Raw genomic sequence first — 26,159 nt, 5'->3', positions numbered from 1 at the left:
TGTAAAAAAGACAGAATGAAGATTACAACTCGATTAGGTTTCTACCAAAATTGAAAAACAAAACAAATGCAGGAAAACTTTATTGAAAAGATTGTTACACATTTTCATTGTTATTTCATGGACAGAACATACTTGAACAATTTTTTTTTTTCTTTGCATAAATACACAAAGAAAATGACTTTTCATTGTTTTGTTTCTGCTGTTACGATTTCCTTTATGATATATGCCATTTATTTACACAGAGGGCTTTAAAAATTCATGGAATATTTTTATGAAGCTCCCCTCATACAATTTAGAGGCATAATTAGGGTAGACTGTTTTCCCAGAGGGAGAAGGCCGTTCCCACATGAGAAAATTGAGATGCTCAGCCATGTCGTTTGACTAGGAGTAGAGGGTAAAATGGGAAGAGGACTGATTTTGAGTCTGAGTCTCTCCTCTTGGCACCACTTTGTCTTTTCCCACCTGGACAGCAAAGAACCACCTGATTGTGATGTAATGGTGGGACTTTGCCTGTTTGAAGAAATACACCTCACCTTAAAGAAAACAAAAATCTTTACAGCAGGACTAATAAGCAACATCATGATAAATGAAGAAAAGATTGAAGCCGTCAAAGATTGCATTTTACTTGGCTCCACAACCCTTGGAAACAGGGATCAGGAATTCAAGTGATATATTGCAGATCTGCAAAAGATCTTTTTAAAGTGTTAGAGAACTAAGAAATCACTTTGAGCTCTAAACTGTGCCTGACCCAACCGTGGTATATTCAATCGCCTTAAATGCATGCTAAAGTTGGACAATGAATAAGGAAGACCAAAGAAGAATTGATGCCTATGAATTACGGTGTTGGCAAAGAACATTAAACAAGCATTCTGCCAAAAAAATAAATCTGTCTTGAAAGAAGTAGAGCCAGAATGTTCCTAAGAAGCCATGATGGTGAGATTCCGTCTCTCTTTCTTTGGACGTGTTATCAGGAGGGGCCAGTGCCTAGAGAAAGGCCCCATGATTGATCAAGTCCATCAGTGAGATGCACTGATGCCGTAGCTGAACCAGTAGGCTCAAACATAACAACAGTTGTGAGGACGGCACCGGAACAGGCAGTGTTGTGTTCTGTTGGACATCGGGTCTCTATGAGTTGCAACCCACTTGATGGCACCTTACAATAGAAATTTTAAGAATTCAAGAAAACTGGACAAGACAGAAGCAGCCCTAGTGGAGAAGTGACTGAGGTGCTCAGATGCTATCTGGAAGGTTGGTGATTCAGACCCATCAGCCATTCTACAGGAGAAAGGTGTGGTCATTTGCTTCAGTAATAAATTGTACAGCCTTAAAACCCATCAGCCTTTCTGCAGGAGAAAGGTGTGGTTGTTTGCTTCGGTAATAAATGGTTCAGCCTTGAAAACCTGACGGGGCAGTTCTCCTCTACCCACTCCGGTCATTGTGAGTGAGATTCGGTTTTAGAGTTAAAACAAGAGGAAATTTTCATGATTGTTCTTTCCACTCTCTTCTTTTTCTTCATTTTTCTTCATCCCCTTCTTCAAACCTCCTTAAATGATTGTACATACTTCCTAACTTAACTATCTTGTAACACAATAAGCAATGCTGTTTATTGTATAAATAATATATAATTTCAGCTTTGAAGTTTGGCCCTTTAAATGTGCTGGGAAGCGATGAATGAAACAGAGCACCCCCATCCCCAAAAAAAGAAAAAAAATCCAAAGGACAACTGCTCTCACACACATACATGCGTATGCACGTACACTTGGGACTAGAAAGGTGGTTTAGGAAAACAGATGCTGCTCTCAGAATTGCTAGCAATCTTATTTGGTTTCCTCTGTCTTTATTCCTGCCCTGTCACATGCAAATTAGATTAGGATTACTCACTGAATTTCCTTTGCTCCCTGGTCTTCAATAGTGAGTGCCTCTGCTCTACCTGGGATTGATCACAACCAGCCAATCAACCATGTCATTGCTATTGAATGGATTTCAACTCCTTGAGAGTCTAGAACTGCTCTATAGGGTTTCCAGAGGAGCTCTGGTGGCATAGTGGGTTATTCTTTTGAGCTGCTAATCACAAGGTCAGCAGTAGCAAATCCGCCAGCCACTCCATGGGAAACAGTCAAGGCTTTCTTCTCCCATAAAGATTTACAGCCTCAGAAACTCTACACAGAGGATCTCTATGAGTCAGAACCAACTCCATGGCACACAACCATGACTACCACTGTAGGGTTTCCAAGGCTGCAGTCTTTACCGGACCTGTTGCTGGTTGCCACGTCTTTGTTCTGCAGAGAAGTTGGTGGTTTCTAATGGTCTTTCAGTTGGCAGCTGAACACTTAACCTCTGTACCACCAGGGCTCCTCACAACTACCCACTCAGGAAGAAATATTCTGTGAACTTTGGCAGCATGGACCTGAGAAGTCAATTTATATGACAATAAAGGAGTCTTTGGCTCTGTAGGATAAGCACTGAACCACAGGGTTGGCAGTTCAAACTCACTAGTTGCTCCTCGGAACCCTACAAAGGGTCACTGTGAGTCAGAACTGACTAGATGGCACTTAACAACAACAACAACAGTTTGTGCTGTAGGATAAACATTTGATTGTTAATGGCGAGGTCAGCAGTTCAGACACACCAGCCACTATCAGAAACCCTATCTTAGAACTAACTTGAAGGAACACAACAACAATCTCATGATGGTCTGACCAGGGAACATACTGCAACCCCTCGGGGGCACTTCAAAAATATCCGTGCCTATTCTCACCATTGGCCAGCTAAATCTGAATCTATTCAAGTGGACCATGCCACGAAAAAAATTTAAAAATCTCTGGGCAGTTATTAATAGATCAGAATCATGGGTCAAGAAGATTATCCACTCTTTGCATGAGGCTCGTAGAATTTGCCAGAAAATATGAAGAAAACTTAAAATATTTAAATTACGAGAGGATTTTTTTAAAAAGTACTATGCTCCCTGTATTGTATTGCCTTTTGTCTGATCTGTCCTTTTGTTTTAATTTTTCTTTTTTCTTATCCCAAATGGTCATAACTTGTTTCATGTGTTGCCTCTTTATGACAGATTTCACACGCATTCTGGAAAGTTTTTATTTTGATTTGAGCTTCACTCTGTTCTTAGCTGAAAGTGTCCATTACAGGGATTGCAGCTCAATAGGAGGACCTTTTCCTCTGAATCCATGGTTAATGACTACGTTTCCTTTCTGACAGCAGATGATGAACTGAACACAGAGCCTGTCTCTTAGTAGCTACTTGAGTGGGGAGTATATAATAAATACCACAAAAGGACTGCTCAGTCAAAAGATTTTACATTCAGTGAAGACAAAAAAAGAGTCACCACCAGTTTACAGTGTGTTTTGTCACAGGACAAAGAAGTTGTGTGTCTCTACACCAGGTTATTTAGTGCCTGACTCATGAAAGGGTTTTTTACTTTATCTGAGAAAAATCATCATAATTAACTTGTCTGTTTTGAAATTGGTACTTTTTTTTTTATTATTATTTAAACAATAGACAGTGCTTAAAATATATCTTGAAAGAAGCCAGGTGACTTATTAACAGAAGCAGGTGTCGCCATAAAAAACTTATCAAGCCCATCTCTTAATGAGGCTGAGAGTGATTTTTTTTTTTAATCAAGTAAATAGCAAGATCATTTTATAAATATCTTGAAGGTATATAGATTGAAATAAGGTTTGCATTTTTAATACATACCTTTCCATGGAAAGGTTTTTAAATGCAGAAACTTTGGGATCCTGATGTGTTCCAGGTGTCTTGAAAGCTTTGCAAGTTTGGGGACTTCTCTATGGGATTCTTAGCTCCCCTCCCTGACTGTTGTACTATATCTCCTAGTTAACTTATTTTCCTAATCTATCTTTTACTGATGTATTTGGTCTGTCTAGCAATCATTACCAAGGGATTAGTTAAATTCTTTGTAGCCTTACCTCATTGACACGGTGGTGGTGGTTATGTGCCGAGGAGTTGGTTCTGACTCAGTGACCCAGCATAGCTAGGGTTTAAATCTTTACAAAAGAGAGCAAAAAGTCTCATCTTTCTCATGCGGAACAACTGGTAGTTTTGAACTGCCGACCTTTAGGTTAGCAGCCCAAATCGTAACCACTATGCTACAACTCTGAAATCTATAATTGTTAAAACTCTTCATTGACCTTTTGCTTGACAGCAATTTTTTAACAGTGGAGTTACTTTGAGGTCTCAATATTAATGTCTAGAATTTTCTGGAAGTTAAGATGGACAAAAATATCATGTGTTCTTTCTGTTCCCTATAACCTGATTTTTAAATAATATTTAAATACAAACAGAAGGCAAATTTACATTGATTATGAAAGTTATTGGGCTCAAACATAGCAACAGTGGTGATGATGGCATTGGACCCACGCAGTGTTTCGTTCTTTTATGCAGAGTCTCTAAGACTCGAACCAATTCAGGGCATCTAACAACATTAACAAATGAAAGTTACAGTTTATGTAGGACAGTTTACTTCAGTTCATCATTTTAAAGGCATGATTTGGAACATTTTGAGGTGAAGTGGAAATAGCTAATGCAATTTATACCAAAAGATGGGCCATTATCACAAAGTATGCATTTCTCTCTTAAATTAATTGAAGTATAGTTTAGCTTGCTTGTATGTGTCTGAATTGCCTCTCTGTTTTCAGGGGACAAGCAGAACCAAACCATGATGTTTGTTAGATAAGACTACAGGCCTCCTCAGGTGGAGCAGGTAGTGAGGTCCCGGAATGTTTGATGCTGCTGGAGTCTCCGCTCTGTGTCTGTCCCACTCCTCTGATCTTGTCTGCCCACCTCCCTCTCTCCATGTTTCTGACTCTTCACTTTGAACTTGACTTTGATCTGCATCCTTGGCTTTGCTTCTAACATTTATCAACCTGCTTGTATCCCATGACCCAGCCTTGAGTTATGCCTGTTCTGTTAGCAAATCTAACTGCATTTCAGACATTCTGGAAGCCCTTTTGCTCTATTAAGTATTTAGGATGGTCTTTGAAATCTTGTTATCATCCTATCGAAATGTTTGTGGATGCGTTATACTTCCGGAGCAGAAGGAAATGCCCTTCATCAGAAAAGAACTACCAAACAGAGTCAGACATGATGAAATAGCCAAGATACTATTGTTTGCCTTCAGTTTTATTTTTGGTATAAAAAAGGATAATAAAATAATCTTTTCTGAGAGTTTATCTTGATAGCTCACAACTATTCTCTGATAATTATACTTCTCATTTTTCTTGAGGTTGATGAAATGAAAAACTGCCCGTGGATTTTAATATCTAAATTTATATTAAAGAAAATGGTTAAATTTCCTGAGATATCTTGTTACATATCAGGATTCGCAATATATTGGAATTAAAAACTCACCCCAAAACTCTGGGCCACTTAGTAATCTGTTTTCTTCTCCTTCTGAGTACACATTTAAGTGGTAAGAATTTTTTCTTACCCTAACTAGTTAACACTGTTTCCGTTTACCCTGGTAGCAACCCTTCAAAAGGTGATATTTTCCTGTAAAGAGTGCAGAGTTTTTCAGGTATCCAAATTAATTTTATTGTTTTGTTTTGTTTTTTAATCGCAGAATTGACCCCTGAGGAGAGAGCCCAAAAGATCGCTAAAGCCATGCGCAAACAGTCTTCTGAAGTCAAAGAGAAATGGGAAAGTCTAAATGCAGTTACAAACAATTGGCAAAAGCAAGTAGACAAGGCGTTGGAGAAGCTCCGAGACCTGCAGGGCTCGATGGATGACTTGGATGCAGACATGAAGGAAGCTGAGGCCGTGAGGAATGGCTGGAAGCCCGTGGGAGACTTGCTCATTGACTCGCTGCAGGATCACATTGAGAAAATCATGGTCAGCATTTCTACCTTTGATAAATGATTTCAACAAATGTTTTCTTGTTATGTACAACACAAATAACGAAAGTCACATATACAAATTGTTATAAGAAACTAATATGAGACGAATACCCTTGCAACACCCTCTCAAGTCAGAAATTAGAAATTTTCCTGGTGCAGTAGAGGCTTTTCCTTACCATGATAAAACTAAACCAAAAGTACTTATCACTGGGACGTTTACAAGTAACTGACTTTCATTTTTCTTTATACTTTTATGCACCCAACTGTGTATCCCTAAACAATGTAGATGATAGTTTTACCTACTTTTTGAAAATATTTTAAAAGTTCCCTTTTGTTTCCAGATGGCCCTTCACTTTTTCATTTTCCTTGCAATTTATTTGTTGAAAAAAAACCAGTTGTCTTCTACTGTTTCCCATCGACTGGATTTTGCAGAATTGCATACACATGGTGTTGCTTAGCAGGATCCTCTCTCCTGTTTAGGTTCTGTAAATTGAGAGTCGAATTTATAGGTTGAATTATAAGCATACTGTTTAATTAGAAATTCTCTTCTACACATTCTATGTCACTGTCTGAGTCTGTTAATCTGAAGGATTACTGTAACCAAAAATCCTGTTCATTGTCAGTAATTGCCCAGAGTTACAGATGGTAGATTTATAGTCTAGATCCCCTAGGTGCCCATATCCTAGAGCATATCCAGAATACAGTTTATAAAATTTAGGTGCCAAGAGATACAACTAAAAGATTTAGAATGCAAAGGGGATATGGGGTAACAGTAAATTATAAATTTAAGAGTGATGAATCACATTAAGGATTCTGATTTGTCAGAAAAATCACAAGATGTTGGGTTGAAAGTATCTGTCATGATTGAGATCTTTCATTGTATTTATGCCACAGAAGGTATTTTTTGCAAAGACATTGGATAACAGTTGCTCTGTGTGCACGTGACTGAATAGGGAAAAAAAAAAAAGTTCTAAAAAAGACAACAGTAACTTAATACAAATGCATGTTTCACAAATATATGTTCTTATTGTTAAGTTCCACCACATCGGTTCCAACCCATAGCAACCCTCTATAGGGTTTCTGACAAGCTACTGGTGAGCTTGAATTGCCGACCTTCTGGTTCAAACTGACTTTGCAGTCCAACACATTATCCTACAGCATACAGACATAGAACTAATAGTAATAGGTAACATTTATTAAGTCTTAACTACATGAAGGCAACTGTTCTTAGTGACTTTTAATTCTCACACTAACTCAACAAGATAGATACTATTATTAAGCCCATCTTAGAAATGATTTAACTGCATATACTGTTAAGTCTACACAGCTGGTAAGTGTGGAGGTGTTAAGTCTACACAGCTGGTAAGTGTGGAGGTGCATGATTTTTTTTCCGCCTTGCTTTCCCCTTTCATTGCAAAGGCCTGTTTCATAACAATATAGTGAATACAACTTTGGTTAACATTTAAATTTGGTTTCTGAAGTTAAATATGAAATTTTTTTAGCTTAAATATATTACTAACAGAATATTGGTGCCTGCCGTCTTTCAATAAATATACATAGGGACGTTTTCAGCTACACTATGAATTAAATAGACTTTTTCTGGCAGCCCTTGTGTTCTTAAAACAATTTCCAATGATGGATCTGCATTTAAAAATAGAACTGAAAACAAAGTCTTTTAGCACATCTACTCCAGAAGTTGTGTACCTTTTGTTTTGTAAAAAATGGTTTTCAAACACTGAAAATATTTAAGCGAGTGGAGTATAAAAAGTATTTTGTACTGGATTTCCAAAATGCCTTTGAGTTAGAGCAGACATTTACCCAGTTGAGTCTGAATGTATCGTATTATAGTAGCGGATAAAGGGGCTATTAAAGGCCTACCTTTGAAAGTTCTTAATCTCATTTGATTAAAGGAATTGCCTACATTTACATCCAAATCCTTTTGTTCAAATCTCTGCATAAGTGGAAAACTAGAAACAATACAGTTAATATTTTAAGAGGAAGGAATAAACCATGGATTAACATGTTTTCAAATTTTGTTAGGAATAAAGAAAATAATAGCCAAACCTCTTTAATCCAAATAAAATGGATCCACAGTTGGAGGTATTTTATTTGTGTTTTAAAGTATATTTCACATTTCACTAGAAATGTTTAAAAAGTCAAATCTGTTGTTACTGAGTTGATCCCAACACATGGTGACCCCATGTCTTGGAGTGTTGAACTGCTCCATTCGATTTTCTAGGGTGGGTTCATACTGCCCAACCTTAAGGTTAGTAGTCAAGCATAAACCAAGGACTTACAATTATTGTTTCTTTATTGAAGCTAGAAGCAGATGAAAATAACCGTGCTCAAGGAAAGGGGCACACAGGACATAGAGACCAGCAGATGTTATTGGAAGCCATTGTGCAGACTGTGTACCCCTCAGTCCTAGATGAGGCACTGGGTCAGATTCTAAATGCCATGGACCCTACTGGAAGGGTTGTAGGACAGAGAATGTTGATATGTGATGTCCACTTAATCATAACCCCTCCGGGTGCCAACAGGAAAATGAGGCCACGAAGGGCAATAAATTTGCCAAAGATCCCATCCCAGAACCCAGTCCTGTATTGAGGTGTGCTCCACGTGGCTTCCCACCCCTGCCTGAAGTTCTTCCATCTCTGAGTTTGTGCATTAGATGCATGTGTTACTAGCTCATGGATGGATAGTTGCTATTTCACATTCACCTAGTGACGTAGATGCTAGAATGATCCCCATTGTGTAGGTGGGGAAACTGGGGAGACTCTGGGAACTGCAAAAGAGGTCTCAAACTGGTTAAGGAGGGATATGTTGTGTCCAAAGCTAGCGCTGTCTGCTCAAAGCTGGAGCCCTGGCTGCAGCCAGCTGCTGATGTAGATACTAGAATGATTGACAATGGGTGGGTAGGGAGATTGGGGAGGCTCTGAGACGCACAATGACTTGTCCAGGATCTCAAACTGCGTTGTGTCTGAAGCCAGCTTTCTCTACTGCAGCCAGGCCTCCCCAAGTTCTGTGGGAGGCTCTGTTGGTGCCGCCGTGTTCACTTACAGAGATGGCCTGGCGATAAAAAGATGTTCCGTCAATCTACAAACTGCAAGATTGTGTTACGTATGGGATAGGGTCTTAAGCCTTCTTGAATTCTAGGTGTTGTGTGTTTCAGGTCCTTACAGAAGTGAGCATTGAACAGAGAACAGTTAGCTTAAAATCCTGGTCAGAGAATCAGGGGGCAAAGTTGTGTTTCATAAAGTTTCCTTTCGTTGTTTTTGTAATTGCAATGAAAATGTCCACCACAAAATACTCATCAATTAAGTAATTTTGTAATGTAAAATTCCATGTCGTTGAATACATTCCTCAAGTTGTGCAACCATATTTACTCTTCTTTCCAAACTGACTCCACTATCATTAATAAACTCAGTGCCCGCTAAGCAAAACCATTTCCCTTTCTCCTTCCTTTCGTTCCTGGGAACCACTAATATCCTATTTTATTTAAAAAAAAAAAAAATCAGAAAAGAAATACTGATTGTTGTTAAATAGTGATAAATATGTCAGAGCAGCTAGGAAACAAAATCTTTGGGGGTATTCAAATCATTCTTAGTCTTCCTTCTTTGCAGATTTGATACCTTCTGGCAAGAGTGTTTGGGATTCACATCTGCCAACAAGCTGTCAATCAGCAGCTTTAATGCTAACAGATGTTTTGGGTTTTATCATAAAGACTGTATAGACTTATTCTCTCACAGAATAAGTACAGCCCAAACATGATAAATTAGTTCTTTATATTAGAACCCATAGTGGTTCTGCAACCATTATAAACTTAATGTATTTCAAGCCTCATAATTCAGAATTTACAAAAAGTAAAACCAAAGTAAACTTTCTCCCCACAATGAGAGATTCCTCATTGCTATAAAACACCTAACCATAAAATCAGCAGACAAAATCCCAAGACTTTGTTGAACAAAAGTCTTCTATATTTTCATCTGTGGTATGGAGTAGCAAAACATTATGTTGGAGAGAAAAAATGTAATGTCCCTTATTGTTAGACAAGACTTTTTTAATCTGTCCTGATATAATCTAATTAGCAAACATATTTTATTGCCTTTGAAATAAATCTGGTGATTATTTGCAACTATATAAATTTTAGAGCATTTGCTAGCATTTCATTTTTCATCTTAAAAACCTAGAAAATGCAAGGATGTTGACTTTAAAAGCTGACCACAATTTTGGAGCACACGGAGAGACTATTACTGCACAGTTTTAAAACCGCAGTCATAGAAACCTGGAAAGATTTAAGTTCCATAATTATTTCAGAGTGAGTTTGAGGGAACCCAGTCCTCTGCCAAGTCTAGAATGAAAAAGCTCTTTTCTTACCCCCGCCCCACATCAGGCTGTCTCATATTTATAGGATCTATTGTCATATAGATGCTGTAATCTTTGTGGGAGCAGAAAGCCTCATCTTTCTCCAACGAAAACGGCTGATAGTTTTGAAGTGATGACCTTGAGGTTAGCCGCCCAACCCGTAACCCGCTACTAGAGTTCCTTTTTATGGTATCGTAGGTGTTTTGAATTCATGTGAATACAGACACCTCCAATGGTTCATATTTTTATAATGAAATTAAATAGGTAAAAATGAGTGTGTATTGTTTGAACATCTTAGACTGTCTTTGGAAGGAGTGTTAATTACCTGGAATTAGTAGCACAGAATCTACTCAGGTCAATATGTGCTTTCTCAGTGAGTGGAACAGAGAGAAGGGTGTACCTTTCTTCTTGATTTCTTTAATTCAGTATCTTCATGTCTTTCGCTTGGCAGTCAGGCACTTAACCACAGCATCATCAGGGCTCCTTCCTGCACATCTTGGCCTCAAAGAGCAACTATCATAACCCTAAATTCCTTCTCCTCCCACCTTGCAAGAATTCAGATGTCTCTGTCAGCTTCCCTTCTTCCACGTGCTTTTGAAATGTCACTGTCTGTCTGCAGGGTTTTGGTGATACTCCTCACCGTAAACACTTTGCCTTCTGTGACTGTTGTTTCAGGTGTCTCGTACACACTGCTACCACCATCATCCACATCTCTCACCCAGACTTGGTAATCATAACTGTTCTGATGGCTTGCTGATCTCTTTCTCCAGGACTTTCTTAACATGCCTTTTGGGAATGTTCAAGAATTATAAAACACTAAGTCATTATATTCTTTGATTTACGTAAAAATAATTTTCTTTTTAAAAATAAAGTTACATTCTTTTGATGTTTACCATAATAAAGATTATTTTTAGCATACACATTAGAATGTAAGGGGGAAAAGAAGAAAAGTCTTTTTGGCCCAAGTATTTTTCTTCTCCTTGTCACATTCTTGGTATGGTACTGTACGGTAAGCCCTGGACTGCTAACCCTGGCAGTTCAAACTCACCAGCTGCTCCTTGGAAACCCTATACATGGTTGCTGTGAGTTGGAACCAATTTAACAACACTTAATAACAACAACAGCATCACATACAAGGGGCTTCAAAAGTTCATAGAAAAACTCCATTATATCTTTTCATTGCATTTCATTCCATTTCCCTCCTCACTTCCTTTCATACTATTTCACTGACTGTGTCCAAAGGTGGCGTCCGTGACTTCTAACCCTCCTTTGCCTCTCTTTCTTTCGAGTCCTATTATCCGGCCCCACTCAGAGCCACATAAAGTGATCATGATATTGTAAGGGGCAGACTGTACTTCCTGGGTATAATAGGCACAGGCCAAGGGATTAGGAAACTTACTTTTACTGATCACTTTCTAACTTAATTTTATGTGGAGACATGTTCAAATCAAATCGTTACATCAGGCGAAAACATTAAGATAGACATTAAAATAGCAAAAAAAAAAAAAAAAAAAACCTAGAAATTAGTAAAGTGGATAATGTAACATTTTTCAGATTTAATTGCATGTAATAAAAAAGTCATAATTACCTAATCATTTAAATGAGCACACAATATAGTTATTCTCTTCATTTATTTATCCAAATTCTCTGGGCTATGAAGAAAGGAACCCTGGTGGCTCTGTAGGATAAGCACTGGACTGATAACCATAGGTTGGCAGTTCAAACCCACCAGCTGCTCCATGGGAGAAAGATGAAGCCTTCCACTCCCATAAAGATGTATAGCCTTGGAAACCATATACAGGGTTGCTATGTGTCAGAATTAACTCAATGGAAGTGGGGTGAGGGGATATAAAGGATGAGTCTTTGTCTGATAATCTGGGTTACTAATGACCTGGCTTAAGTCAGAGTTTGTTGAGTAGGGAGTCCCTTGGTGGTGCAGCATGTTAACTGCTCCTCAGAAGAAAACTCTGGCAGTATACACCCAGAAAGCAGGCAATTGAAAACCATTGGAAGCACTGTTCTGCTTTGATACTCATGGGGTTGTACTGAGTCAGAACCAACGCCACAGTGTTTTGGTTGGTTGGTAGCCTGCTATGGTTGATGGCCTTTCCATTGGCCTTACTGTTCCCTTTGAAGGAAAGTTGGAAATAGTTTTAAGTCCATTCTGATAACACAGTTTTTGTCCTTTTCTCTCAGGCTTTCAGAGAAGAAATCGCACCAATCAACTTAAAAGTCAAGGCAGTGAATGATTTGTCTAGTCAACTGTCTCCACTTGACCTGCACCCCTCTCTAAAGATGTCTCGCCAGTTGGATGATCTTAATATGCGATGGAAACTTTTACAGGTATGGTTTACCCTTGTCAGAGTGTTGGTCTTTGAGCCTCACCTTAGTATTTTACCATCATTTTACCTTTCCTTCTTAATTATTTTTCAAATGAACTTATCATGTGACAGCATCAGGTGTATTTAGCTTTCAGTGTTGTGCTCCAGGTGCACATTTATTTAGTGACATTTAATGTAATATTTTTTATGTATACAGGGTTGCTATGTATACATGTATACTATGTATACTAACTATGACTGGGCAATATTGTGTTCTGTTGTGCGTAGGGTCGCTATGAGTCGAAACTGACTTGATGGCACCTAACAACAACATGTAATATTTGGAATGTGTTGGTTCCATTGGATAAGCACTGGACTGCGAACCACAAGGTAGGTGGTTTGAGCCCACCGGCCACTCCACGAGAGAAAAATTAGGTTTTCTGCTCTCGCAAAGATTTTTTTAAAAAGCCTCAGAAACCCTATCCAGGGTCTCTATGAGTCGGAAGCAACTCGACTGCACTTAACAATAATAACAATGTAATATTTATAGGAATTTTAACAGTTGAAATAAATCACATTCATTGAATGTGGTAGTTACAGAAACACTTTTTTTTCCATAATGACTCATAAAGGTGTCATTTTTTTCTCATCTTAATCAAGTATTTTGTTTTGTTCAAAAGATTTTAAGACGATTTTCATTCTCCTTGTAGCTGGTTACTACTTAAGGAGCTTGGGCGTGTGTTTTTTGAAAACATTTTTGCTGCTTTGGTGCTTACCTTAGTCATTCAGTCACATTGTGTTGTTAGCTGTCGTTGACTTTCCTCAGAACTATAGTGACTAGAGTTCCAACTGAACAAACATTGCGTTGTCCTGCGCCGTTTCATAATCGTGTGTGAGCTCATTGTGAGAGTAGGTTTCACGTAACATTCTCCTCATTTGTTGCTGACCCTCTACTAGCAGTTGGTTTTCCTTTTCTAGCGAGAGGAACACAGAGGGGTTTGTGCTTTCTTTGTTTTTGTTCTTTCTCTATTTCTCTAATTCATTATCTTCATGTAGATACTCCCACCATTTGATTTTCCATTAACACATCTCAAAAGATAAAAAGTTAGAGAATTAGTTCTCCTTGAAAGTTAACCAGTAACCCCTAGAGCTTAGATGTTACTTGCTGGGTGAATACAATTGGAAAATCTCTGCTGGCAGACAATGTTTAGATTCAGAAGTAGCCCTAAGATACTCGATGGTTTAAGGAACAAAGTATGTGTTAATGCATTATAAACAACTAACCAAGGGAAATCTTAACTGCCTATTGAGCAAGCGATACACAGTTTTCATTCAAGACAGCTGAAGAGAAGATTGCCGATCTATACGGAACAACTAGCATTATTTGGATTGCTGCTGCTGTTAAGTGCAGTCTGTTCCCACTCATAGTGACCCTGTATAGGGTTTCCGAGGAGCAGTTGGTGGGTTTGAACTGTCAACTTTGTGGTTCCAAGTCCAGTGCCTTTGTTACATCTTTATGTCTCAATTTCTTCCTCTGTAAACTGGTAGAAATAATGATACTTACCTCATAGGGTTTTTGTGACAATTAAAAGAGCTAATTCATATAAATTGCTTAGAAGAGGACCTGGTGTTATTTACTGCCCCTTTCCAGAAGCAAATCCGTTTTTAGCCATTTACAGATTTCCCCTGCTATCTGGAAGTACAGCGGGCCTATGAAGCCTTTTGTAAGCAGAATTGGCATAAGGCAACAGCAATTCAGGAGAAACAATTTAAGCATTCTTAAACAAGAGAAGAACTTACCAGACCATGCCAAATAACATACACAACCTAAAGTAGCCCTAACATCTAGTGTTCACAGGGAGCACAGGGACTCCAGAGGATAAGCACTGAACTGTGAGCCTCAAGGTCAACAGTTCAAGGCTACCAGCCACTCTGCAGTAGAAAGATGAGGCTTTCTGCTCCTGCAAAGATGTACAGCCTCAGAAACCCTATATAGGGTCACTATGAGTTGGAACCAACTTTACGCCACTTAGCAACAATTATGTTCACAGATTCCTTTGAAAGCTACGGCAGTTTGATGCTGAGATGCTGGGGAAGGAGGTTGGTGCAGTTCTTTCATGGCTGGCTGCAAGACAAATGGTGGACACTGGTTTGATTTTGTGACTTTTGTAAAAGTGAAAATCTTATTCGGATTTCTTTCAGTTAGCAAAAAGAGACATTGATGTAGGTCATAAAGCAAACATTTGATTACCTGTGCTCTGATATCAGGTCTGTGAAGGTGTCTGTGCAAGCAATCATATTTTAGGAAATAGTATCACTTACTATAATGCATTAAATCAAGTATGTTATTAAAGTCATTGTTTTGAAATCAAGTTATTCTTTCCTCTTTGTGTGTATCTGTGATTTCAGGTATCTGTGGATGATCGCCTTAAACAGCTTCAGGAAGCCCATCGTGATTTTGGACCATCTTCGCAGCATTTTCTCTCTAGTAAGTGCTGAAAAGGAGTTCTGGCGTGGTGCTGTGGGTTATTGTGCCAGACTGCAAAGTCATTTGAACTGCAAGGTCGGTGGTTCAAGCTCAGCAGCTTCTCCTCGGAAACCCTATGCAAGGTCGCTATGGGTCAGAACCGACTCCACGACATTTAACAACAGCAAACAAAGTGCAAATAAACACGACTTAATCCCGTTAACTGAATAAATTAGCATAATATTTCTCTTTAGTTCAAGAGGCCATATTCTCCCTTATCAACATCGTTATCTACATTAAATGTATAAAAGGACGTATTAATATTAATGCCAGTATAGTTTATTGGTTATTTTTTGTCATACAATCACAATAATTCTTCAATGGGGCACAAAAATGAATTCATCTTTCATTATAGTTTTTCACTGGACCTTTTCCATCATATTTGTCATTGCTATGTCATATCTAGTGCATATTAGTTTCTTCACAAATTCTTTTTATATTTAAAATATTGACATCCACTTATCCCCTGTAAAAATGCACCTGCACTTTTAAGACTAAAGTAGGTCATCCCCCTCAAATCTTACGAGAAGATATAGGCTCCTAAGTTTTATTGCAGTCATATTTAGTTTTTGTTTTAGTTAAGCAGTGCAGAGTTAGACACTCTTCATATGTAGATTTTTATATGATCTTATCCATCTGGAATTTTGAATTTCATGGACTATTCATGAGATCTTGAATAAATCACTTGAGATACTCTTGTAGTCACTGCTGAAGATATTTAAGAACGTGGGATTTAGGTTACCTGGGTTCAATTTAAATGTGAGTTCTGCCTTGAACAGACCTATGAATCTCTGAAAGGTAATTTCATCTAAAAATGCCGTAATAATGCCTACTTCCTGTGATTACCTTGAAAATTCACTGAGAAAACCTCGGGAGTTAAAAAAGGCACCTACACAAATGTTGTCACAAATGGTTTCAGTAAGTGTCGACTCCTTTCATTTCCTCCTCTGGCAGACCTATGCAAGAAACCATTTATTTAATTTAAATCAGTGTAAGTAACGTTTAAACTTAGAGCAAAGCTCATATCCCGATTATGGAAACTTCTTTTCATCTCTAAACATGTAGGAAACCTGAACTCATACCTTGTCCTTCAATTAAATTGCTTTGGCTTATATTTTCCCTTAATCTTTTCATCACTGTTGACAAACTGCTTTACCTCAATTAAAATTTGGTCTTTTCTTACCTTCACAATTTCAAGGACCAATATTAGTCATTTCCTGCCTCCTGCCCTTTACCCACCCTCCACTTGATCTTCATTTCTCTCCCTCCCACTCTCTCCGTCACACACACTCACAGGTGCACACACAGAGATGTGTTCTGTTTTGTATGTCGGATCCCTTAGAGAGCTTATCCCTTGTGGTGTATGGTCTTTACTGGAAGACAATCTCAACCGAGTTATCGGGAAGCATTTTTAAATTTTGGATGCCATGAATGTTGGCAGTATAGTTATTAGGTATTAATGACTCCAGACTTCTTTCATTATTTTTTTTTAGCTTTTTATTGTGAATTGAGTGATGGTTAACAGACAAGATCATCAGCTTTACCCTCAACCAGTCATACATTTTCTTCATCTCAATGATGACAATCCCCTCCCTGCAACAACAGCTGTCCGCTTTCCCCCTGGGACATATTACTTTTCACAAATCAACAAAGCAAAAATATTTGATATTCTCATATAAAACAAAATATATATATATTCATTTAAATGTTCCAAGGATATATTTTGCAAACCTGCCTCTTGCCCACAGGCATGCAACCTTTCTCAGTCCATGGGTGTAGAGTCCTCAGCTGCTCTATCTCTCCATGCCATCGCCTCTGCCACCATCTCCGCCATTGCAGCTCCCTTAGGTAGGATCTTACAATTTTCTCATGCTCTTCTTTCCCGATGGCCCTGGGGTCCTCTAACTCTGAAATGAAAGATCAGCTACTACCCACTTTTAGTTATCCATCTTCTACAATTACAGTTGTGACAGTCACAATTAATCCTGTTAACAGTTGCTCACAATTAAATCATACAGTCCTCTCAGCATCAACCCCCTTGCCCTTTCACCAAATCATCCAGAGAAGAGGAAAACGATTCAATGGCCATTCCACCTTACCCCCCTCATTCTGATGCTAAGCAAACTCATGAAAGCTTGTAAGCCAGCTATCCCTATCAACCCAGTATACTGAGCACTCCAGATTTCTTCAGTCAAATTGTATAGAATACAAACCTATCTATTAAGACCAAACTAAAGGGAATTAAAAAGAAAATCATTGATATCATATTTACAGTTTTCTTAAAAGTGAGGAAATCCTTCAGAGTCTCTAATAGTAGAACTCAAACTCATATTCTTTAGCAAGTGAAGTATTGTCAAATTCATACACACTGTGGGACACTCAAGCACAAGTGCTTTTTAATGTCTATTATTACAGCACAAGGAGATCAAGGTTATTCAAATCAAAACAGTTACTAAAATGAACAGAGAAGTAAAACAAAAATCCCAATTAATAAATTTACCAATTGTGACCACTTGATGGTTGGAATCTATGAATGTGTTATTGTTTGGATTTTAGGCATGGTTATAAAAGAAGCCATTTATTTAGGAACAAAATAAAATCTGGCTGCTATCCAGGGCCAACAGTGCAGTGGGATTGACTCTACTGAGTAATGTGATATACGTCATTCCTCATTTCCATCCCTTTTTCATACTTTAGATAGACATAGATGGAGAAAGGAGTGCTCACCTTTGTGATGAGTAGACAGAGTATTGAACTTAGTGGTAAGAAATCCTGAAATCACCTCCCAGCTCAGCTATGTATTGACTGGCTGTTGGTCTTTGGGCATGCTGGTTCACCTCTGTGCATTGAGTTTTCCCCATCTATGAAATAGAACTTGAATGTGTCTCTTGTTTGCTTATCAAAAGATATATTTGAAAACGCTCTGCCAATATCAGAATGCTGTATTTTTATAAGATATTGATGATGGCATGAAATTCAGAGAAACCATTTGTGACAACTGGTTATTTAGTTATTACAGGGTATAAAGATACTTGCAAATCTTTATTGAATTTGTTTGCTTGTGACTTTATTAGTAAAATTCTTGAACAGCTCTAGATTCATGTGTATGCTTTTCATAAATGAGGCTGAAATCCATGATTTAATGTAGGAATAGTATCATTTTATATATAACTGACATTAAAACAATTACTTGAGAACCTTAGTAAGCACTGAGATAACAAAATCTCAGTCTTCATAATGTTGTTGTTGTTAGGTGTTGTCAAGTCATTTCTGACCCATAGTTACCCTGTATAGGGTTTCCAAGGAGCGGCTGGTGAGCTTGAACCATTGATCTTGTGGTTCAAACGACTTTGCAGTGTAGCACATTTGCCCACAGCGCTACACCAGGACTCCAGTCTTCATAATAATGTAGTGTAAAATTGGGACGTTCTACTTTCTGTATATTTCAGATGAAAAGGATTTCTCTACCTAAACAGTTGCCTCAATTCTGTACAATCTTTTGCCTATTTTTATTTTAAGTACCTCTTTTCATTTCATGTCATTGAATTTATGTGACTGCCACCTCTACTAGGTAACTATTCATGTGGATATGATGCTAAATAAAGAATTGAATCTACCAGTCACTTCGTGGGAGAAATCTGAGGCTTTCTGCGCTTTCCTGTCAGTTTGTCATACTATGGTGGCTTGCATGTCACTGTGATGCTGGAATCTGTGCTGCTGGTATTTTAAACACCAGCAGGGTCACATAAAGATTGATATTCTAGGCATTAGTGGCTGAAATGGACTGCTATTAGCTATTTTGAATTAGATAATCATATGGTTTACTATACTGTAAAGAAAAAATTGAAGAGGAATTGCATCACATTCATCATCAAAAAGAACATTGCTACCTGTGATAGGTAATATCTAGTACAATGCTGTGTGGGATAGGATAATACACTACAAGGAAGACCAATTAATACCTCTATTTTTTCAAAATTAAGAACCAACCATTAAAGCCAGTTATGATGGAATTGAAGATTTCTACAAACTCCTGATATGATGCTGTGAATCAGCACTGGACCTAGAACTACAATGTTGGCAGTTCAAACTCATCAGCTGTTCCTCAGAAACCCTATACAGGTTTGTCACGAGTTGGAACTGACTCATTGGTGCTTAACAATAACAGCAACTTCTTCAGGCTGAAATTGATCAAATATGCAATCAAGATATATTGATAATTATTGGTGATTGGAATGCAAAGTTGGAAAATATAGCCTTGGTGATAGAAATGATGCTGGAAATCGAATGATAGAATTTTGTAAGACCAATGATTTAATAATTGCAAATATACTTTTTAAAACTACATAAAAGGCAAGTATATAAGTATGGATCTCAGAAGATAAAATACACAGGAATCAAATTGACTACATTTTTGGGAAGAGACAGTGGAAAAACTCAATATGAGCAGCCAAACAAGGCCAGGAACCAAGTGTGGAGTACATCATCAATTGCTCCTATGTACATTCAGGCTGAAGAAAATGAAAAGTACATGAGAGCCAAAATATGATCTTGAACAAATCCCACCTGAATTTAGAGACCACCTCAAGAAAGAGACTTGATTCACTGGGCACTAATGACCCAGGACCAGAAAAGTTGTGGGATGATATCAAGAAAATCATATAGGCAGAAAGCAAAGACCACTGAAAACATAGGAAACTAAGAAAAGGATAAAGTAGATGTCAAGAAAGACTCTGAAACTTGCTCTCCGTCATAGAGAAGCTAAAACAATGGAAAGAAATGAAGTAAAAGAGCTAAACAGAAGATTTCAAAGGCAGCTGGAGAAGAGAAGAAAATACTGTAATGAAATGTGCAAAGACTTGGAGCTAGAAAACCAAAAGGGAAGACTGTGCTTAGCATTTCTCAGGCTGAAAGAACTGAAGATAAAAATTTATACTTCAACTTGCGGTATTGAAGGATTCTTTGGACAAAATTTTGAATGACATAAAAAGCATCAAAAGAAGATGGAAGGTATACACTAAATCACTGTACCAAAAAGAAACAGTTGATGTTCAGTCATTTCAAGAGGTAACATGATCAACAACTGATGATGTTGAAGGAATAAGTCAAGTTTCACTGACAGCATTGGCAAAAATCAAGGCTCTGGGAATTGACAGAATTCAAATTGAAATCTTTCAATGAACTCTTGTAACATCATTGTAGGCACTCACTCATCTATGCCGACGAATTTGGAAGAAAGCTACCTAGCCAACTGATTGGAAAAGATCCATATTTGTGTCCATTCCAGAGAGGTGAGCCAGGGGAATGTGGAAATCATTGAATACTATCACTAATATCGCATGCAAGTAAAAATTTCCTGAAGGTAATTGAAAATGGCTACAACGGTATGTCAGCAGAGAACTGGCAGAGATTCAAGCCTGATTCAGAAGAGGCCATGGGGTAAAGACACCATTGCTGTTAGATAGATCTCAGCTCAAAGCAGAGAATACCAGAAAGATGCTTTATTGTCTATGCAAAGACTTTTGACCATGTGGATCATGACAAGCTACTGACAACATTGCAAAAAATGGGTATTCTGAAACACTTAATTGTGCTCATGAAGAACCTGTATGTAAACCAAGAGGAAGTCATTCAAACAAAACAAGAGCATACTGAATGGTTTAAAATCAGGAAAGGTGTGTGCCAGGCTTGTATTCTTTCACCATACTTATTTAATCTGTATGATGAGCAAATAATCTGAGAAGCTGGATTATATATGAAGAAGAATGTGGCATGAGGAATGGAGGAAGACTCACTGACAACCTGCGATATGCAGATGATACAACCATACCTGCTGGGAGCTAAGAGGATTTAAAATATATACTGATGAAGACTACAGCCTTCAATATGTATTACACCTCCACCAATGTAAAGAAAACAAAACAACCTCACCACTGGACTAATAAATAGCATCATGATAAATGGAGAAAACACATTGAAGTTGTCAAAGACTTCATTTTGCTTGGATCAACAATCAGCACTCATGGAAGCAGCAGTCAAGCAATCAAGCAACATATTGCATTAGGCAAATCTGCCGTACAAGACCTCTTTAAAATGTTCTAGTGCAAGGACATCACTTGGAGGACTAAGGAGCCCTTGACCCAAGCCAAGGTGTTTTCGGTAGCCTCATATACATGTGGAAGTTTGACAGTGAATAAGGCAGACCGTAGAAGAATAGATGGCATGTGAGTGATGATTGTGGAGAAGAGTGCTGAAAGTACCATGGACTGCCAGAAGAACAAAAACCAATCTGTGTTAGAAGAAATACAGCCAGAAGGTTCCTTAGAAGGCAGCATGGTGAGACTTTGTCATACTTCAGACATGTGATTTGTTGGGACCAGTCCATAGACATCATGCTTGGTAAAGTGGAGGGTCATTGAAAAAGAGGAAGACACCCAACAAGATGGACTTGCACAGTGGCAGCAGCAATGGGCTCAATCTTAACAACAGTTGTGAACGCGATGCAGGACTGGTCCTTGTTTAGTTCTCTTGAGCATAGGGCCACTTGCTACTATGAGTCAGAACCAGTATGCTTGATGGCACCTAACAAAACAAAAGATTTACAGTCTCAGAAACCCTTTCCAGATCATTTTGAATTGGAACTGACTGAAGGGCACACACCCATCACCACTACCTTATTGACCTGGTATCTTTAATCTTGGAAAAATACAATTTCTAATCTAGGAAATGAGGCAATATTCATTTTGGTTTTAGCTTTATAAAAATACAAATGTACACAGGGTCTAGTTTTCAGAGGAGACTAGGGTTTAAGCTTTAAACTGTGATGGTTTCAATTAATAAAATGTGATTGTTTAAACATATTTTAAAATATTATTCAGCTAGTTAGAATTGATGGTAGAAATTGAATCTGGCATTCCTTTTCATCAAATGAATGCTTAAAGCCATTCTTTGTTTAGCCTAGCTGATTTCATAATTATAGGAATGCAGCTCACAACCCAGTTCTCACTGATTTTGCTATAAAACGTGTTCAGTTGTTTTGCATTAAGGTGGAAGGCTTTTTGGTTAACGATGTTTCCAATAACCTCCCTTTGTTTCCTCAGCTTCAGTCCAGCTGCCGTGGCAAAGGTCCATTTCACATAATAAAGTTCCCTATTACATCAAGTAAGTTGATTTTAATTCTCCTTTATAATACCAGGAAAATCAAGTTATATTAATAACTTTAAAGTTACCCTCCTCCCTACCCTTAACTTGGGGAAAAAATGGAATTCAGTCATATTATCTAAAGGAAACTATATATGTATATTTTATCTTTGGAAAAATTTTACTTTAAAAGCAGTGTGATCTTTGTAGCTTATTATCTTAGAAGTATAGATATGTTCAACTGATTTGTTTAGTCAGAGATGAAAATATTTGGAAGAAAATGACATAATTTCTAAATATTCTTGATGTTTCTCAGACTTTACTAATTTTAAAATGTTTCTTTTTCTCCCAGAAAGTTCCTTTAAATATTGCTTGTATTCCTCTCATTTTAACCCACCAAAAGGAAAGATGGATTTAGTAAACATTTTCATTATGAAAAGCTAGCTATTTTTACATTTTTCTTTGATATGTGGAACTTATTTTTACATTAGTTAAGTCCCATCAGTCTTTATGTTTACTGCCAATTTTAGATAAACGTCTCCTTTTTATAGACTAAGTTTTACTTTATTATTGTTGTTAAATGTCGTCAAGTAGGTCTTGACTCATAGCGACCCCGTATAGTGTTTCCAAGGAGGTGCTGTTGAGTTTGAACTACTGACCTTGAGGTTCAAACCATCCTTATGGTCAAGTGCTTATCCTACAGCACCTTTGTAAAATTTAAACAGGGCCTGGGTAGGATTTCATCCTGGGCTTAGTTTATGTATTCTCATAGGACAGAGTGATAAATTAACTTCTACAATTGTGGCGCTGTGAGCTAATGCATGTCAGACTGCAAAGTTGTTTGAACTGCAAGGCCGGTGGTTCAAGCTCACCATCTGCTCTTTGGAAACCCTATATAGAGTCGCTATGGGTTGGAATTGACTCCATGGCACTTAACAACAACAACAGCAATCCTGTGAAGTACAAGTCAGTTCAGCAGTTGATAAACAAGGTCACAATGTGATTAAAGGCACACTTGTCTGTCTTTCACATGTAAGGTGAACACTTAACAATTGTATGGAGTAGCCCTGTGACCTAAGGCACATCAGGCCAAGGTCTCTGGGCCAAATTTCCTAAAACCACAGTGAAAGGGGCTTCAGTGATAGAATTCTCACCTGTTACATGAAAGACCCGGGTTCTGTTCCTAGCCAATGCCCTTCATAAGCAGCCATTCCCTGTCTGTCATTAAAGGTTTGCATGTTGCTTTGATTCTGAGTAGGTTTTTCAGCAGAGCTTCCAGACTACAGATGACTAAGAATAAAGACCTGCCTGTCTCCTATTGAAAGTCAGTCAGAAAACCCCGAGTCATCCCAGGGCTGCTGCAGGAGTAGACAGGGTCTCATTCCATTGTGTATCCTTATCACCAGTCAGGTCCCAGCTCTCCAGCATCCATGCTGAAAAATGAGAGCGTGAAGTTAATGTTTCTGAAATAATATTTTCTTTCTCTCTCTCTCTTTTTTTTTTTTTTTGGAAATAGTATTTTCTTTCTGAGTTTTCATTGTAGTCTACGACATATCCTCAGGGTAAAAGATTAAAGACATTTTGCCATACCTTATAACAGATATGGAAAGCAATATAAGCTGTCTGTTGACAGCTTTGATGTTTTGTCCTTAAGTTTAGCAAAGTGCCATGCACAATCAGTTGCACATTGATTACACTATTAACATTGATAACAGTATTAAATTCCTAATACAATCTACTGTGCATAACACATTGTGCTAAGCTTGAGGACAAAGTAGTAAAGCAGTGGAAAGATCTCAAATTTTTGCAAGCAAGAGTAGAAAGAAGTCAGAGACAGGCAAATTGGCATGCCTATATTAAAAAAAAAAGATATGAATCTGATCTCAATTTTAAACCTTTTTTGTGTTTACATTTATATTCCACAATCTAATAATAGTAATATTAGGACGAGTCTTGGTAGTGCAATGGTGAGGGGGTTGGCAGCTAACGGAAAGGTCAACCTGCAGTCTGAACTCACCCAGTGATCCTACTGGAGAAAAGACTTGGTGATCTGCTCCCAGAAAGATCATAGCTGGCTCTATGGGGGCAGTTCTATTCTGTCACATATGGTCACTATGAGTCTGACTTGCCAGGCACACAACTACAGTGTTACTAGGGAATTTTCGTATTCTGGGTAAATGATGATTGAATTGAATACCATAGGTTTAAGTATACAAGGTTTAAGTGTACATTAGTTGGCAGGATAATGACCTACCCAAAGTGTCCAAATACTAATCTCCAAACCTGTGAATATGCTATGTTACCTGGCAAGAATGAATTAGGCTTGCAGATAGAACTAAGTGTGAATCATCTGACCTTAAATGAGGGAGGTAATGCTGGATTATCTAAGTGGACTCTGTGTAATTGTTGTTGTTAGGTGCCATCGAGTTGGTACCAACTCATAATGACCCTATGCACAACAGAATGAAACACTACCCGATCCTGGGCCAACCTCACCATTGCCTCACTTGAGCCCATTGATGCTGCCACTTTGCCAGTCCATCTCGCTGGGGATTTTCCTCTTTTTCTCTGACCCTCCACCTTACCAAACATGATATCCTTCTTATGAGTCCTTAAAAGTGGAAGAAGGAGGCTAAAGAGAAATCTGGGTCAGAGAGAGATTTGCAGATATGAAGCTTCTCCAGGAAACTTGCAGCACTGAAGGACAAGAGAAGGGATTCTTTCTCGTAGTCTCTAGAAAAGAACATTAATTTACCATCTTCATTTTAGCCCAGTAGACGATTACCCTTAAGAATGCTGAGAAAAATTTAGTGGCTTTAAGTCATTACATTTGTGGTAGTTTGTTATGGTAGTTAAAGAAAACGAATACATGTGCTGTGTATACAAATTCCATGCAAATGGATTAAAATTAATGTGAATTTATTGAATTGAGCTTAAATCCTGTGCCATCTGATTTTTTTTTTAAATGTAGACTTTTAACTAGATCCAATAAGGCAAACTTAAAAACATTAATAAACTAATAACCCTGTTACTTAATTTCATGTTTATGCAGTGGTTATATAAGATAAGGTTTTCTGCTTGTGTAAAGATTTACAGCCTCAGAAATCCTATACAGGGTCTTTATAAGTCGGAATCACCTCAATGACAGTAGGGAGGTGGGTTGGTAGATAATGGCTATATATGGGATTTGCATACGTTCAATCCATCTTTAAATTTTGTTTGACTGTTGAAGGGGATTTCTGTGTATTTGTGTTAGGCATTTCTTAAGTTGTTAAGTTGGAATTTAACTAATTACATATTTTTATAATTTAGGAAGGGTCTAAGGAACCCTGGTGGCACTGTGGGCTAAATGTTGAACTGCTAACTGTAAAGTCGGAGGTTCAAATCTCTTAGTTGCTCCATAGGAGCAAGATAAAACTGTCTGCTCCTGTAGAGGTTTATAGCTCCGGAAATAATTCCAAGCCATCCTGATCTCTCCTGGAGAATTTCTTTGAGTCACAATTGAGTTGGTGGCAGTGGGCTTAGTTTAGCTTTAGAAAGGGGGTGGCATGATTGCATCCTTGCTCAGATTATATGTGTTAGTAGTACAAATAAGTGGGTAGTTGTTGTTAAGTGTCTTCAAGTCAATTCTGACTCATAGAGACCCTGTACAGGCATTTAAGGAGCGAACAGCTGGTGAGCTTGAACCACCAACCTTGTGGTTCAAATCGGCATTGTAGTTCAGCGCATTAACCCACAGTGCCACACTAGGACTCCACAAATGGATAGAGCAAGAGCTAATTTTTCCTATTGGCTTGGGCACAATAACCTTTATTCTAAAATATCCATGCATGTGAAACATTCATGGCCAGTATTCCTAATGGTGGCCATAGAAGAGTAGCATCTTAAATTGCCTTCCATAGCTTTAGCAAAAGATTGAATCTTCTTAAAAAAAAA

At 38.0% G+C, this 26,159-nt stretch overlaps 1 protein-coding gene across 1 annotated transcript in view; it reads left to right on the top strand.

Moving 5' to 3' along the window:
* UTRN (utrophin) overlaps positions 1–26,159 on the top strand; it is a 574,637-nt gene that overhangs the window by 432,841 nt on the left and 115,637 nt on the right. Inside the window, 4 exon segments of the mRNA XM_006834702.1 lie at positions 5,597–5,865; positions 12,432–12,578; positions 14,966–15,044; positions 22,184–22,244. Coding sequence (XP_006834765.1) covers positions 5,597–5,865; positions 12,432–12,578; positions 14,966–15,044; positions 22,184–22,244 — 556 coding nt within the window.

The sequence above is a fragment of the Chrysochloris asiatica genome, unplaced genomic scaffold, assembly GCF_000296735.1.
Source record: "Chrysochloris asiatica unplaced genomic scaffold, ChrAsi1.0 scaffold00013, whole genome shotgun sequence".
Taxonomy (NCBI): domain Eukaryota; kingdom Metazoa; phylum Chordata; class Mammalia; order Afrosoricida; family Chrysochloridae; genus Chrysochloris; species Chrysochloris asiatica.
The sequence above is the reverse complement of the archived record's forward strand: the minus strand, read 5'-3'. Positions and strand labels throughout refer to the sequence as shown.